This window comes from Schistocerca piceifrons, chromosome 7 (assembly GCF_021461385.2).
Source record: "Schistocerca piceifrons isolate TAMUIC-IGC-003096 chromosome 7, iqSchPice1.1, whole genome shotgun sequence".
Lineage (NCBI taxonomy): Eukaryota > Metazoa > Arthropoda > Insecta > Orthoptera > Acrididae > Schistocerca > Schistocerca piceifrons.
Genome location: NC_060144.1, coordinates 20,904,550 through 20,919,737, shown reverse-complemented (window position 1 = coordinate 20,919,737; position 15,188 = coordinate 20,904,550). Strand labels below are relative to the sequence as shown.

The window sequence follows — 15,188 nt, the reverse complement described above, 5'->3', positions numbered from 1 at the left end:
CCCTGAGTGCATACCTGCCCGCCGGCAGGTGTGACCGTGCGGTTCTAGGCGCTTCAGTCTGGAACTGCGCGACCACTGCGGTTGCAGGTTCGAATCCTGCCTCGGGCATGGATGTGTGTGATGTCCTTAGGTTAGTTAGGTTTAAGTAGTTCTAAGTTCTAGGGGACTGATGACCACAGATGTTAAGTCCAATACTGCTTAGAGCCATTTGAACCATTTTGAACCATACCTGCCCCTGCCCTTGATCGTTAAATGATGATGGTGTCCCCTTGGGTAAAATAGTCCGGAGGTAAAATAGTCCCCCATTCGGATCTCCAGGTGGGGACTACTCAGGAGGACATTGTGATCAGGAGAAACAAATCTGGCATTCCACGGATCGGAGCGTGGAATGTCAGGTCTCTTAATCGGGTAGGTAGGTTAGAAAATTTAAAAAGTGAAATGGATAGATTAAAGTTAGATATAGTGGGAATTAGTGAAGTTCGGTGGCAGGAGGAACAAGACTTCCGATCAGGTGAATACAGGGTCATAAATACAAAATCAAATAGGTGTAATGCAGGAGTAGGTTTAATAATGAATAAAAAAATAGGAATGTGGGTAAAATACTACAAACAGCGTAGTGAACGCATTATTGTGGCCAAGATAGATACGAAGCCCACGCCAACCACAGTAGTACAAGTTTATATGCCAACTAACTCCGCAGATGACTAAGAGATTGATGAAATGTATGATATAAAAGAACTTATTCAGATAGTGAAGGGAGACGAAAATTTAATAGTCGTAGGTGACTGGAATTCGATAGTAGGAAAAGGAAGAGAAGAAAACGTAGTAGGTGAATACGGAATGGGGGCAGATGTGGACTCTGACCACAATATATTGGTTATGAACTGTAGATTAAAACTGAAGAAACTGCAGAAAGGTGGGAATTTAAGGAGATGGGATAAACTGACAGAACCAGAGATATTAGAGTGTTTCAGGGAGAGCATTAGGGAACCATTGACAAGAATGGGAGAAAGAAATACAATAGAAGAAGAATGGGTAGCTTTGAGAGATGAAATAGTGAAGGCAGCAGACGATCAAGTAGGTAAAAACACAAGGGCTACTGGAAATCATTGGGTAACAAAAGAGATATTGAATTTAATTGACGAAAGGAGAAAATACAGAAATGCAGTAAATGAAGCAGGCAAAAAGGAATAAAAACGTCTCAAAAATGAGAGAGGATATAAAATGTACTGTCAATGGCAAGGAAAGCGTTTCTGAAGAACAGAAGTTTGCTAACATCGAGTATAGATTTAAGTGTCAGGAAGTCGTTTCCGAGAGTATTTGTATGGAGTTTAGCCATGTATGGAAGTGAAACGTGGACGATAAATAGTTTAGACAAGAAGAGAATAGAAGCTTTTGCAGTGTGGTGCTACAGAAGAATGTGGAAGATTAGATGGGTAGATCGCGTAACAAATGAGGAGGTACTGAATAGAATTGGGGAGAAGAGGAATTTGTGGCACAACTTGACTAGAAGAAGGGATCGCTCGGTAGGACATATTCTGTGGCATCATGGGATCACCAATTTAGTATTGGAGGGTAGCGTGGAGGGTAAAAATCGTAGAGGGAGACCAAGAGATGAATACACTAAACAGATTCAGAAGGATGTAGGTTGCAGTGGGTACTGAGAGATGAAGAAGCTTGCACAGGATAGAGTAGCATGGAGAGCTGGACTGAAGAGTACAACAACAGCAACAACCATCACCTATCCTTCCCATACAGGACTATCGGCTGGGCTGGCCGGAGCAACTCTCCAGTGCTGGACTAATAGCGAAAATATCCACTCCACGACTAGCAATTGTTGATGAAACTTGCTGGAGATACTATCTAGTGCTCGATCAATGGCAACTCAAATTATTTAAATAAGCAATATGCTCCTCTGCGTACAAAATATTAGACTTATGTCAGTCCAGTGTGGCAGCTCAGCACAGACAGGGTTCTTTTCCCGCCAGTTTCCAAGTGGGGGAGGGTAGTAGAGGATAGGAAGGGGATGGGAATGGGGAAGGGATGGAAGGGGGAATGTGACAATGTCAACAGTGCCCTCTGGCGGTGGTGTTGTGAAGTAGGTCATTTGGTCTCTGGACCTCAAGGTGAACACACAACATTTACCGTCAAAATCTTAGTTTTCTGCCATTTCCAGGGGAATGGGGAGGGAGAGGGGATGAGAGGGGAGTGTAAGGGTGGTGAAGGGACTCGGAGTTGCCTGAGGGAGACCTACGTGGCGGCTGGAGAAAACCCTTGGCATCATAAAGTGGTGTGGTTAATTAATTGATCAATGAGTTAAATTACATAATTAATTTGATATGAATTTGACATTCAAATTGATCCAGAAACACCCTCCCCCCGCCTCGCCCTTGTTTCACTACTTACATCTGCCTCTCTTCGACAACTCGTCTACAATGAGTTTTAGTGTCAGTATTGCCTCACTTGTTCCTATATTTATCTGGAACTGTAACCGATCTTCCCTGAGGCCGGCTTCTTTCAGTTTTCCATTCTTCTGTAAATAATTGTTGTTAATAATCTGCAGCCATGACTTGTTAAATGGATGGTTCGGTGGTATTCACACTTGCGAGTACTTGCGTTCTTTGGAACCGAAATTAGTACATTCTTCCTGGAGTCTGAGGGCATTCCCCAGATCTCGTATATCTTGCATACAAGATTGAATAATGTTGTCACAACTTGCTCTCCCATGGATCTTACTAATTCTGAAAGATTGTCTATTACTTGGTCCCAGTTTATAATTAGGTCTTTCAGTGCTCTGTCAAATTATCCACGCAGTGTCACATCACCCATCTCACTTTCAGCTACTTCCTCTTTCCATCTATAACATTGTCCTCCAGTTTGTTTTCTTTATATATTGGCCCTCTATACGCTGCATCCACCTTTTCGCTTTACTTTCTTTGCTTACCACTAGCTTGCTACCTGAACTTTTCATATTCACACAGCTGTCGTTTCTCCATTCTTCAAAGGTCTTTTTTATTCCCCTGTTGGTGGCATCTACCTTTCCCCTGTTTATACATGCTTCTACAACCTTGGCCGGCCGAAGTGGCCGTGCGGTTAAAGGCGCTGCAGTCTGGAACCGCAAGACCGCTGCGGTCGGAGGTTCGAATCCTGCCTCGGGCATGGATGTTTGTGATGTCCTTAGGTTAGTTAGGTTTAACTAGTTCTAAGTTCTAGGGGACTAATGACCTCAGAAGTTGAGTCCCATAGTGCTCAGAGCCATTTTTTTCTACAACCTTGTATTTATCCTCCAGACATTCCTACTTAGACATTTTGACCATTTACCAACTTCATTTTTAGACATCTGTATTCCCCTTTTGCCTGTTCCATTTGCAGCATTTTTGCTTTCCTCCTTTCATCAGCTAAATTCAGTATTTCCTATATTACACAGGTATTTTATATTATTATAAATAATTTGAATGAGTGGAAATGGAGAGAGTATTTTGCTGTTAACTATGGTACCTGATGTTTTGTGCGAGGTGTTCGACAGGGAGATGGTCTATCACCTCTGCTTTTCAATTGTGTCTTGGAGAAGGTCGTTCGAGAATGGAGGAAGGCCATCAATACTAAAGGGATTCAACTAGGGAGAAATCCAAACAAGATCACTGTCTCCGGCCGCGGTGGTCTAGCGGTTCTGTCGCTGCAGTCCGGAGCCGCGGGACTGCTACGGTCGCAGGTTCGAATCCTGCCTCGGGCATGGGTGTGTGTGATGTCCTTAGGTTAGTTAGGTTTAAGTAGTTCTAAGTTCTAGGGGACTTATGACCTAAGATGTTGAGTCCCATAGTGCTCAGAGCCATTTGAACCATTTTTTGAAGATCACTGTCGACTGTTTAGCCTTCGCAGATGACATGGCATTGATTACAGATTCACTAGACAATGCCCAAGAACAAATAAGAGAACTACAAAAACAAGCAGCCAAAGTAGGACTACAAATATCCTATGAAAAAACAAAGTTTATGACAAACATCTGTGATGCTCCTCAAAATATTGCAGTTGACAACAACACAATACACAAAACAGATTCCTTTAAATACCTAGGAGAGTGGATTACATGCAATGCCAAAGAAAAGATAGCTATAGAAACTAGAGTGCACAAAATGGAAAGAGTGTTTCATATGACCAAAAACGTTTATAATAAAAAATCCTTGTCCTGGAACACGAAATTAAGACACTACCAAACAGTGGCCAGACCTGAAGCTCTCTATGCGGCAGAAACACTTAAACTAATAAGAAATGGAGATCTTGAGAAACTAGAGAAGGTCGAAAGAAGAATTTTAAGGAAAATACTGGGAGCTAACAGAAACGATAATGCTGAATACAGGTTAAGACCAAACAGAGAGCTATATCTGAAAACGGAGAAACTAACTGATGTAATGAGGAAGAGGAGACTACAGTTTTTTGGACATATATTCAGAATGGATAACAACAGACTAACCAAGCGGATATTCACATTACTCAATAGCTACAAATCCAAGCCAGCATGGTTCATAGAGACTGAAAAGGACATTGAAAATGCTGGAGTTACAATAGACACAATAGAAAACAGAACACATTTCAGAAAGGCAGTTCAAAAGGCAGAATTTCAGGAGAGAAAGAAAATAACTAGACGAAAGTGGACTCAAGAAGAAAGGGAACAACACTCTAAAAGGATGAAGGAAATTTGGAAACTGAAGAAATCTAATACAATGAAGAATAGCCAAAGTTGATTCATCGGACCCTCCAAATGGGTTATTCGAAAGAAAAAAAAAAAGCTATAGAGAAACTTACTTTAAACATTTTTTCACAAATTATCGTGGCTGACAATGCCACATAAACCAGCCTTTGTGCTAATAATTACAACTCCTCAGAAACAGGCAAATATCCATTGCTTTTTTTATATGTCGTACTTCTTGATGTATTGAGACATTTCACATCGAAACTATTCACATTACATATTTTTAATTGTAAATTACAATGAACTGTAATAACGCGCGTCTACACATACAGAGAGACAAAACGAAATTGGTATATGATTTAGTACACATTTTGTTTTCACATTGTATCTCACATTTTGTTTCACCGCGGTCGAGCTTAAGAAATAACTTTGACCGCCTTTGAGTATATCGGATCGCAATAGTAATCTTTGGCGCTCTGCGCCAGAACAGGTCACGTCATATCACACGACTTTTCCAATTTCACTCAGTCTTTCATTCTCTGGAGAACTTATCCAGTTAAATTCGGTCGATGGACACACACATAACGTTACAATTTCTAGTACACATTGCTTATTTACCCGTGTGGTGTCATGTTGCCTTCCTAATTCCTCTTAAAGCTACTGTTTCGTTTGCAGTGTACTCCTTTACCCCGTTTCAGTCCAATGTTGTCTGATGCGTCCCGCAAAACTCTCAACAATATAATATCTTCAGTTTATCTTAGTCCTAACTCCGTATCACTATACCTTTCTGCAACTTCTTTGCTTTTAATCTGCCGTTCGTAATCAGTGAAAGAGTTCACACATGCGCCTGGAACGCCGAGTTTAAAACCTGGTTTCAAAATCTATTTTAACATTATACACTACTGTCCATTAAAATTGCTACACCAAGAAGAAATGCAGATGATAAATGGGTATTCATTGGACAAATATATTACACTAGAACTGACATGTGATTACATTTTCACGCAATTTGGGTGCATAGATCCTGAGAAATCAGTACCCAGAACAACCACTTCTGGCCGTAATAACGGCCTTGGTACGCCTGGGCATTGAGTCAAACAGAGCTTGGATGGTGTGTACAGGTACAGCTGCCCACGCAACTTCAACACGATACCACAGTTCATCAAGAGTAGTGACTGGCGTATTGTGACGAGCCAGTGGCTCGGCCATCATTGACCAGACGTTTTCAATTGGTGAGAGATCTGGAGAATGTGCTGGCCAGGACAGCAGTCGAACATTTTCTGTATCCAGAAAGGCCCGTACAGGATCTGCAACATGCGGTCGTGCATTATCCTGCTGAAATGTAGGGTTTCGCAGGGATCGAATAAAGGGTAGAGCCAAGGGTCGTAACATATGTTAAATGTAACGTCCACTGTTGAAAGTTCCGTCAATGCGAACAAGAGGTGACCGAGACGTGTAACAAGTGGCACCCCATACCATCACGCCGGGTGATACGCCAGTATGGCGAAGACGAATACACTCTTCCAATGTGCGTTCACCGCGATGTCGCCAAACACGGATGCGACCATCATGATGCTATAAACAAAACCTGAATTCATCCGAAAAAATGACGTTTTGCCATTCGTGCACCCAGGTTTGTCGTTGAGTACACCATCGCAGGCGCTCCTGTCTGCGATGCAGCTTCAAGGGTAACCGCAGCCATGGTATCCGAGCTGATAGTCCATACCGTTGCAAACGTCGTCGAACTGTTCGTGCAGATGGTTGTTGTCTTGCAAACGTCCCCATCTGTTGACTCAGGGATCGAGACGTGGCTTCACGATCCGTTACAGCCATGCGGATAAGATGCCTGTCATCTCGACTGCTAGTGATACGAGGCCGCTGGGATCCAGCACGGCGTTCCATATTACCCTCCTGAACCCACCGATTCCATATTCTGCTAACAGTCATTGGATCTCGACCAATGCGAGCAGCAATGTCACGATACGATAAACTGCAATCGCGATAGGCTACAATCCGACCTTTATCAAAGTCGGAAACGTGATGGTACGCATTTTTCTTCCTTACACGAGGCATCACAACAACGTTTCACCAGGAAACGCCGGTCAACTGCTGTTTGTGTATAGAAATCGGTTGGAATCTTTCCTCATGTCAGCACGTTGTAAGTGTCGCCACCGGCGCCAACCTTGTGTGAATGCTCTGAAAAGCTAATCATTTGCATATCACAGCACCTTCTCCCTGTCTGTTAAATTTCGCGTCTGTAGCACGTCATCTTCCTGGTGTAGCAATTTTATTGGTAACTAGTGTACAATAAGTCAGAAACCTTCCGGTGTCTTCTGGTCTCTTCCACGCGTACAGCCTTCTTTCACGACTCTTAAACCAAGTGTAAGTAATGATTAATTTATACTCTGTGCAAATTTCCAGCTGGCAGGATCCCCTGTCATTCCTTTTCCACAGTCTTCTCCCCCTATGTTTCCTTCTCTTTCCTTCCCCACTACCGATTTCCAGTCCCCCATTACAATTAAATTTTCGTCACCCTTAACTATTTAATAATTTTCTTCATCTAATCATACGTTCTTTCAGTCTCTTTTGCATCTACGGAACTAGTTCTCTCATTAACCCGTATTCCTTCTTGGCTTCTTATCTATCTTGGCTACGATAATGCGTTCACTATGCTATACATGGTAGCTTTCCCGCGTTCTTATTCTGTTATTCACTATTATGAGTACTCCTGCATTACAACCAATTTTCTTGTGACAACCCTGTACTGACCTGACCAGAAGTCTTCTTCTCCATGGCACAGCACTTCACTAGTTCCCACTAGGTCTAACCTACCCACCTCCCGTTCTAAATTTTCTAACGCACCTATTGAGTTGGGGGTTCTAACATTACACGCTCCGACCTGTTTTAACGCGATGACATTCTCCTGAGTATTCCCAGTCCAGAGATGCAAATGAGGCGTTATTTTCCCTCCGAAATATTTAACGCTAAAGGAAGACATCATCATTAAGTCATACGGTAGAGCTACATGCCTTCAGTAAAAGAAGAAATGCTGTAGTTTCGCTTGCTTTCGCAGTGCCAACACAGCAAGGCCAGATGGCATAGGTTCAAGGCCAGATCTGTCAACCATCTTGAGTACGTCCCCAGCAACTATTGAAAGGCTGCTAATCTTCAGGAGCGATGGGTTAGTCTGACCTCCCCACAGACACCCATCTGTTGTGGTTGCACTTACTGTACGGCTATCTGCTTCGTTGAGGCACGAAAGGCTTCCCAATTCGTTAAGGTCAATGGCTCGGGGGGTGGGGGCAGTGATGTTTATTACCATAACATAGTAATTAAACTGCAGTATTTCTGGTGTGGTTGACTTAACTGACTTACATTCACCTGTGAAGGCGATCAACACACATTAACCAGTAAGAATGAGGAAAATGGCGTTTAATGGAATCAGATATGGACAAGCACTAAAAGTTTTTTGAGCTATTCCTGTTCATTCCGAACAGCTCGCTTGGGTTAATTTATCCGGCGACAGTGATTCTTGGTACAAGATACGTTATACCGGGAATTTTAGGGTAAACCCATACACTTTCTCTTGCTCATCACTGATATTATGTCACATAATGGCTTCTGCTCCAAAAGGATTTGCTGCCGCCTTCTACCTGTTCTGACCTTGCGATTCTTCTGCAGCCGTTATACTTTAACTCCCGCCATTTCAGATCCTCTGCTACTTATTTCAAGCCGGCCGAAGTGGCCGTGCGGTTAAAGGCGCTGCAGTCTGGAACCGCAAGACCGCTACGGTCGCAGGTTCGAATCCTGCTTCGGGCATGGATGTTTGTGATGTCCTTAGGTTAGTTAGGTTTAACTAGTTCTCAGTTCTAGGGGACTAATGACCTCAGCAGTTGAGTCCCATAGTGCTCAGAGCCATTTGAACCATTTTACTTATTTCAGGCCGAGTAGTTCGGTGCGAGTGTGGGTCAGTGGTAGATACAAATGTTTCTGTGTTTAGTACCCAGTTGCTCCTACGACTTACTTTCTAGCACATGACACTGCTATCGCTGTTATCGTGCTTTGTGTGTGAAGTATTCTAACTTCACAGTTCCTTGAAAGCTACTTTGAACTGCTGGTGCCTGCAGAACATACCTGGTGAGATTTGTAGACTGTGACGTTCAAAGCGGTCTTACCTTCCATGAGGACCTGATTACTTAATTACTGATGTAGTTTCAATGTTCTAAATAGCTTCCTTTTTTTCTTCCCTTCTTCCATATTATTTACTTGTTATTTAATGTTTTGTCGGCTGTAAAATCTGTTTCGAAGGAATTTCCATTGCAGACGAGACATATGTGCGACCTCAATTCACGCCACTTCACAGCACATGTGATTGTTGTATTGCCTTTGTTACGCACCGTTTTTCATAATGTCACCGTCTTTCATAATGTCAAAGTTGTGACACCGGGCTTAAAGCTGCAGCTGATTTCTATATACCGAGTGACGAGTTTACATGTGTTTCTCGCTTAGTCGTTAAGCTTTGTTCAGTCCTCGTGTTTCACTTGTCTTTATCTGCACTGTCCGTTTGTTGAACATCAGCGTTGTTCCGAATATTACCCCGAAGTGCTAAGTTTACTGAAATCTTGCAATTTAGTGTAGTTTCTTATGTTTACGTGGATTTTACAAACTGTGCAAATGGAATTATATTGAAATGCACGTGCAATCAGTGTACAACGAACGCGGTTAGAGGCGCCACGTCACTGACTGCGCGGCTCCTGCCGTCGGAGGTTCGAGTCCTCCCTCGGGCATGGGTGTGTGTGTTGCTCTTAGCATCAGATAGTTTAAGCAGTGTGTAAGTCTAGGGACCGATGACCTCAGCAGTTTGGTCTCTTAGAAATTTACTCATTTGAACATTTTTGTACAACGAATGTAATGTAAAAGTTTATCTTACGCTCTCAGCGTACTTTGTTGGTAAAATCTGTGGCGTACCATTCGTGTTTAATATGTTTTACGTTTTATTCCTTAGTGGAATTTTAATACGTCAGGCTTCATCTGTCCCTGTATCAGGTCATTACATAGAACGGTATATACGAGTAATGTGGGAGTTTAGCTTCTTGCAGTTACTACTACATGTGTTACCTGGTTTTCATGCTTACTAAGGAATTTTTGAAATGTAAACGTACGGAAAATTTAGTACTATCGATTTTAATTTCTTTACAGACGTAATCCACTGCTTTCCGTTTCCCATGGACTCTAATTTCGTTATCTTAAAGCATTTCACGTAGTAAAATTTTAAGAACTATGTGCGGATGAGCAACATGGAATCAGAATTCAGATAGTCTCAAAACGGAAATGCCACTGCCAGATGAAGGTCTCAATAACGAACTGCTGTGATTCTGCGGATTGCATTCGCTACCACACAAGGAAAGAACGTCAATGATTAAGACTTAGCCAAAGTTCTTTATTTTGCAGTACATAAGGTCATATAAAGAGCAGACCAAGATAAGTTGTAGTTCAGGGGAGACTGTAGCGCAAGTATTCCTGAGGCAGCTCCTTAGTCTCGAAGATCTCCGACATGAAAGCTGCAGAGGCCCTTGGCGTCCTGGTTCTGTTCGGGCTGTCGAAATCCACCTCGTACAGCCCTAGCTTCTTGCTGCAAACGTTTAAAACTGGTAAGGCTTTGACAGACAAGTGTACTGATTCTAGCACTACTTATAGTGACAGATTACTTTTACATAACATAATTTTCTCGATGCTTTTGTGTATACTGAATATTCTAAATGACAGTGTAAACGCGATTTTTTAATAAGTGCCGGGAGTTACGTGGATTGGCTTCTATTACGAATAGAAAATTACGGATCCATGCTTAGGTTTCCTGTATACTGAAAATGATGTACCAGTAGATCGAGGATAGCAGGGAGAAAGTCGCTCTGTGTTAGAGAGGCGCAGACGCGCCAGAGGGAAAGGACGTATGGTAAAATGTGGGCGCGTGTGCACACAACGGAGACGCAGTCGGTCAAGAACCACCAAGCAATCAACACAACGAAAAAAAAGAAAGAAAGAAAAACAGAATAACTTGGTGGTAGCCGGATGATGAGGAACCCTCATTTGAGTGTTATTAGCGCGTCTGTGGTATAAAAACAGATACAATTGGACTCCACACCACGTTTTAAGAGGTTTCACTGGAAAGAAAAAATGAAATTCTGTTCCAAACGGTAGTAAGTATGAGCGTAACCATTTAACGAAAAACTCACACAACCCAAATAGTTTGAAAAAGTTCGTAAAGAAGTATGACATAAGAACTGATGTACTGCGCATCACGTACCTGTATATGCACTAGTATAAGAACTACAACATCTTATAAGATTCCTGTGTAAAACATGCGGCAATAACTCAGTAATACGCATGTAACGTAAGTAAACAAAGAACTGTCAAAAAGTACAAAGAGAAAATGTAACGTCGGCACTTTAAATTATTATCCAAAGTCGATGTTTCCTTCCCATGTAGCCCTACGCACCCCCCCCCCCCCCCCTCCTGCCAACACTGTGCGGGTATTTATGCGTGACACGGGTTGACTGACCAGCCCAACTGGAGGGTTGGTTTGAAATCGTTGATGTGGAGTCCCAGGTTTCCCGTCTGGTGTTGGCTTCCAGCGATACCGTTAGTAGTTTGTCGTTGCACATTATTTGCAGAATATGTTCATCGCATTTAAGGAAGGTCTAAATTATGGCGGTCGTAACGGTGGGCGTACTACATCTATCCTTAGCATCACATGTGAGCAAGTTTTAAGGTCGTTGTGGATGAAAACTTTCTGATTTCCGTGGCTGGGTGCTCGCGAAGAGCATAGCTTAGAGATTTGCATCTTGACTTGTTTCCATAAAAACGGTAGCCATGGTTCAACTGACAGCTGTTATACCGAAAAAACTCCGACGGGAAGTGCAGTGTCCCCCATAAACCATTTCCGGTATCGATGTCTGATCTGAAAGCTGTGCGGAGGTCCAGTAAGGCGTGTGGAACAGCGGCGGTCCAGCTGTTCCCTCGGTGCATGCCTAAGCGCGGCTTTTAAAGTGACACGTCCGCGCTTTGCCGCCGTGTTGCTTGCAAGAAGGTGGCTAGTCATATGGTGGCGTTCGAGAAATAGCCTCCACTCAAATTTTCGCCCTTCATTCGTAGTGACATGAGCTAGACAGTCGCAACCGTTAGTCCAGTCATTAAAAATGTTCCTGTTGCTGTTTCTGCTGATATACCACTGCCTGGCGTCGCTTCCACTCAAAGAGTGTATCTGTCAACAACAGACGTAAATGTACACGGATACTCTTTGGATACTGCAAGCAGGCCCACAAAATCTTCGTGTACATACGTGGGAGAAACAGTCTCCTGGTTCTGGCAATTCTACCACTGGCTTATGTGTATGTCCAACAACTTTGCACTTTCGACATGTCGCTCACGTTCTCGACCACTGGCGGTCGTCTTTTTTTTTACTGCTTGGTCACATTTTGCCTGTGGCTTGTGCTGCACTCAGCTAATTGTAATTTATTGCACATGCGATGGCACCAGTCCCAGAGAAAAGATCAGTGACTACATTTGTAAGAAGTCATGGTCTCCTGACCTTCATTGCTTACATATTCCGCCCTCACAATCATATTCCGCACATCAAGACGCTTCGTTCGAACCCAAACTCGATAAGATAAAGTCAATGTTGTATGAATTCATGTAAACAATATGCAAATAACAAGTAAGCACACCGTGGTTCAACTATTCGAAGCTCACAGGGAGCTATCTACGTCGGCCGGCAGCCGCCCGTGGAGCGGACAGCGTTTGCCCGAGTGAAAGGGGGAACGACCCCGTGTTTGGCTTAAAAGCAAATTCCGCTACATTGTGTGGGAGCGCCCAACCTATGCATTCTTTACAAATATAGCATGCAGTTTCAGAGATTTTCAGAGGGAGACAGCAAACGCCAAACGCCAATACTACAGATTTCTGGATTGGTAGCCTTAAACGAAACGTCATTCTCGCGTTTTAGAAGAGCAATGCTGATTGGCAGACGATGTTTCTGACACCTTGAGCTGAAGGAGTAATGGAAGAGACTGAAAGATATACCCCTTCACGTCTGGCGTGGAGAGGGGCCGTTCCGTTGTCGCTCTTCGAGCGGGGACACGTAACAAGAGCGTGTGCGCTCGTACGTGTACTCAAAGAGCGAGGAACAAGTCTCTCCTCAGTACTTCACTGGGAGAGCACCTCTGTCCTAGTTAATGATAGGTGGTGTAATAAATCTACATATCAGTGTTACTTCCATTTTTGTTGTGGAGATATTATATCCTTTTGGTAATGAGAGAGGGAGATGGAGAAAGATTTGGAGCTATGCCTACGCTCAAGACAGATGCTGGAAGTACCAGTTCTTATGCTGGAATTACGGAATGTTGGTAGGTATTTGATACACGACAACAAGTGAGGGAGAGTCCAGTGACTAAGAAGTTTGAATGAAGAAAAGAATGCTTGTGACTTTTCCGATAGTATCCACGCTAATTATTCATAAGGTGGACTGCAGTGGCTGGAAGTTACATGTTTGTGGTAAGCATTCACTGTTACACAGAGTTGGTTTAATTTGAGAACCATGTGTTGTAGGAGTATTGATGGTGAACACAGTATACCATTCATGCGTGATAAGTCGAACGTGACTTATTAGGTGATTTATTATTGGCAGTTCGATAATACTGGATATCGGCAGGAGGAGAGTCATATTAAAACAGGTAAGATCATTCATTCACAAGGACAAAATGAACGGAGAAAATCCTGAACTCTAGGGTACTCCTGAGAGCGGATTGTCCAACGAGGACAGGAGGCAAGTGGTAATAACAAAGACTATGTAGCACGAAGAGGGAAAATAAACGAGGCAAGGAATGTACCCAAAGAGACCCCTCAGAGCACATTCGTACTTTGACAATCCACAATCGATTTTTTGATGTTTCTTTCTGTGCTTCTGGTTGTACCTCCGAAGTCAGTGTTTGAGAAACTCGTTTCTGTCGTTTTCAAAATTAGGATAATAAAATCATCGGTGCCAGATACCTCACTGAAATCAAGGAGATAAATTACTCTCTCCCGTCAATCTGTGGGATGTTTGAACTCATGAGCCACTTTGATCAATTTATCTGCTATCCTAATAGCTTTCTAGAAGCCTGATTGACATTTATCGTAGATGTGATAAATCTTCAGATATTCCAGTAGGCGTTCATGAGTAATATGATATAAAACTTTTAATAATTAGGATAATAATTTCCGGTTATTATTAGTCTGCTTACGTTGAATCAGGTTTTGCTTCCAGTCAAAACGAAGTGTTATGGCTAACGAAAACTAAACTGAAGTTCTCTTTAATAAATGGCATAATAAATTCGGCGACGGTTTTAATAACTTGTATGTTTGTGTCATCAATACTTAAAACTTCAGAACACATTTCCATGATCAGTTAATGGCTTTATCGATTTTTCAGCCTTGATCAAGAGGAAACGAAAAGAAACTTGAACGTGCACAAGGACTTACGTAAATCCGTCCGTCCACTCGAGGTCGTCCATGAGACTCCAGCAGGTGTAGCCAATCACAGGAACACCGTCAACGTGGATAGCTTGTAGAAGAGCCGTCAGGTACGACTGTAATGAATATTTAAAACCATTAAGGAGTTCATTTTAAGGAAGTAAACTACTAATGTTTACTGTTTCCGAAGGTAAAAATCGTAACTCACCGTAAAGTACTCGATTCTGTCGGTGTCATTAAGACCACCAGTATTTGACAATCCGTTTTCTGTCACAAAGATTGGATAACCAGGGTATTCCTTAACGAGCCAGTTCAGTAAGTCGCGGAATCCCGAAGGATAGTACTGGAACACGAGAAAATGAAGGCACATTTAGCATTATATGAAAAATGTTTTTCAACAATTGGACATCACAAGAAACCATGTTTGCAAACCAGTTACTGGAATGTAGAAAACATCACAGAATGCGCAGTGTGAAATTTCTCTTCCTCATTCCCGTGACATCATACGTCCTTTTAATGAAACAGGTATCCACAGGGGAACGTTAAAAGTAATCAACCAGATAATCTGCCCAAGCACGGCTAAATGAAAGACATCCCCATCACTGTTTTTCCACTTCATTTTATAATGTCACAACTATCAGGCATCCATCATCGTCTTATCTCTATGATTACAATTTTTTTTTCCAAAACATTAATGTATCGTTATTTTAATTAATGTCTTAGTCAGAAGCAACAATATGAAACGAGTATTTCCCACCGTTTCGTTTTCCAAGGGGTTTGAGGGCGGGGTTGGGGGAGGGGAGAGGGTAGGATGTACACCAGTGTTCATAAATACCTCCAGGATTTCAGACGAAGACTATACAAAAACTACATTCCGAGAAGAGACACACATTAGAGGACAGACCATTTCTCCAGGATTGTAGCTCACGCTAAAGGTGCTCAATATTCGTTTCGTTTGTGATATGGCAAGCGTCAAATCGTGGGTGCAAGT

At 42.6% G+C, this 15,188-nt stretch overlaps 1 protein-coding gene across 1 annotated transcript in view; it reads right to left on the bottom strand.

The window, feature by feature from the left end:
* Positions 1-10,183: 10,183 nt before the first annotated feature.
* The window catches only part of LOC124805388 (myrosinase 1-like), a 47,264-nt gene continuing 42,259 nt past the window's right edge, over positions 10,184-15,188 (bottom strand). The window contains exons 9-11 of the mRNA XM_047265950.1: positions 14,406-14,540; positions 14,207-14,313; positions 10,184-10,322 (exon numbers count right to left, since the gene is read on the bottom strand). Of these exons, the coding sequence (XP_047121906.1) occupies positions 10,184-10,322; positions 14,207-14,313; positions 14,406-14,540 (381 nt within the window). The remainder of the gene's footprint in view (positions 10,323-14,206; positions 14,314-14,405; positions 14,541-15,188) is intronic.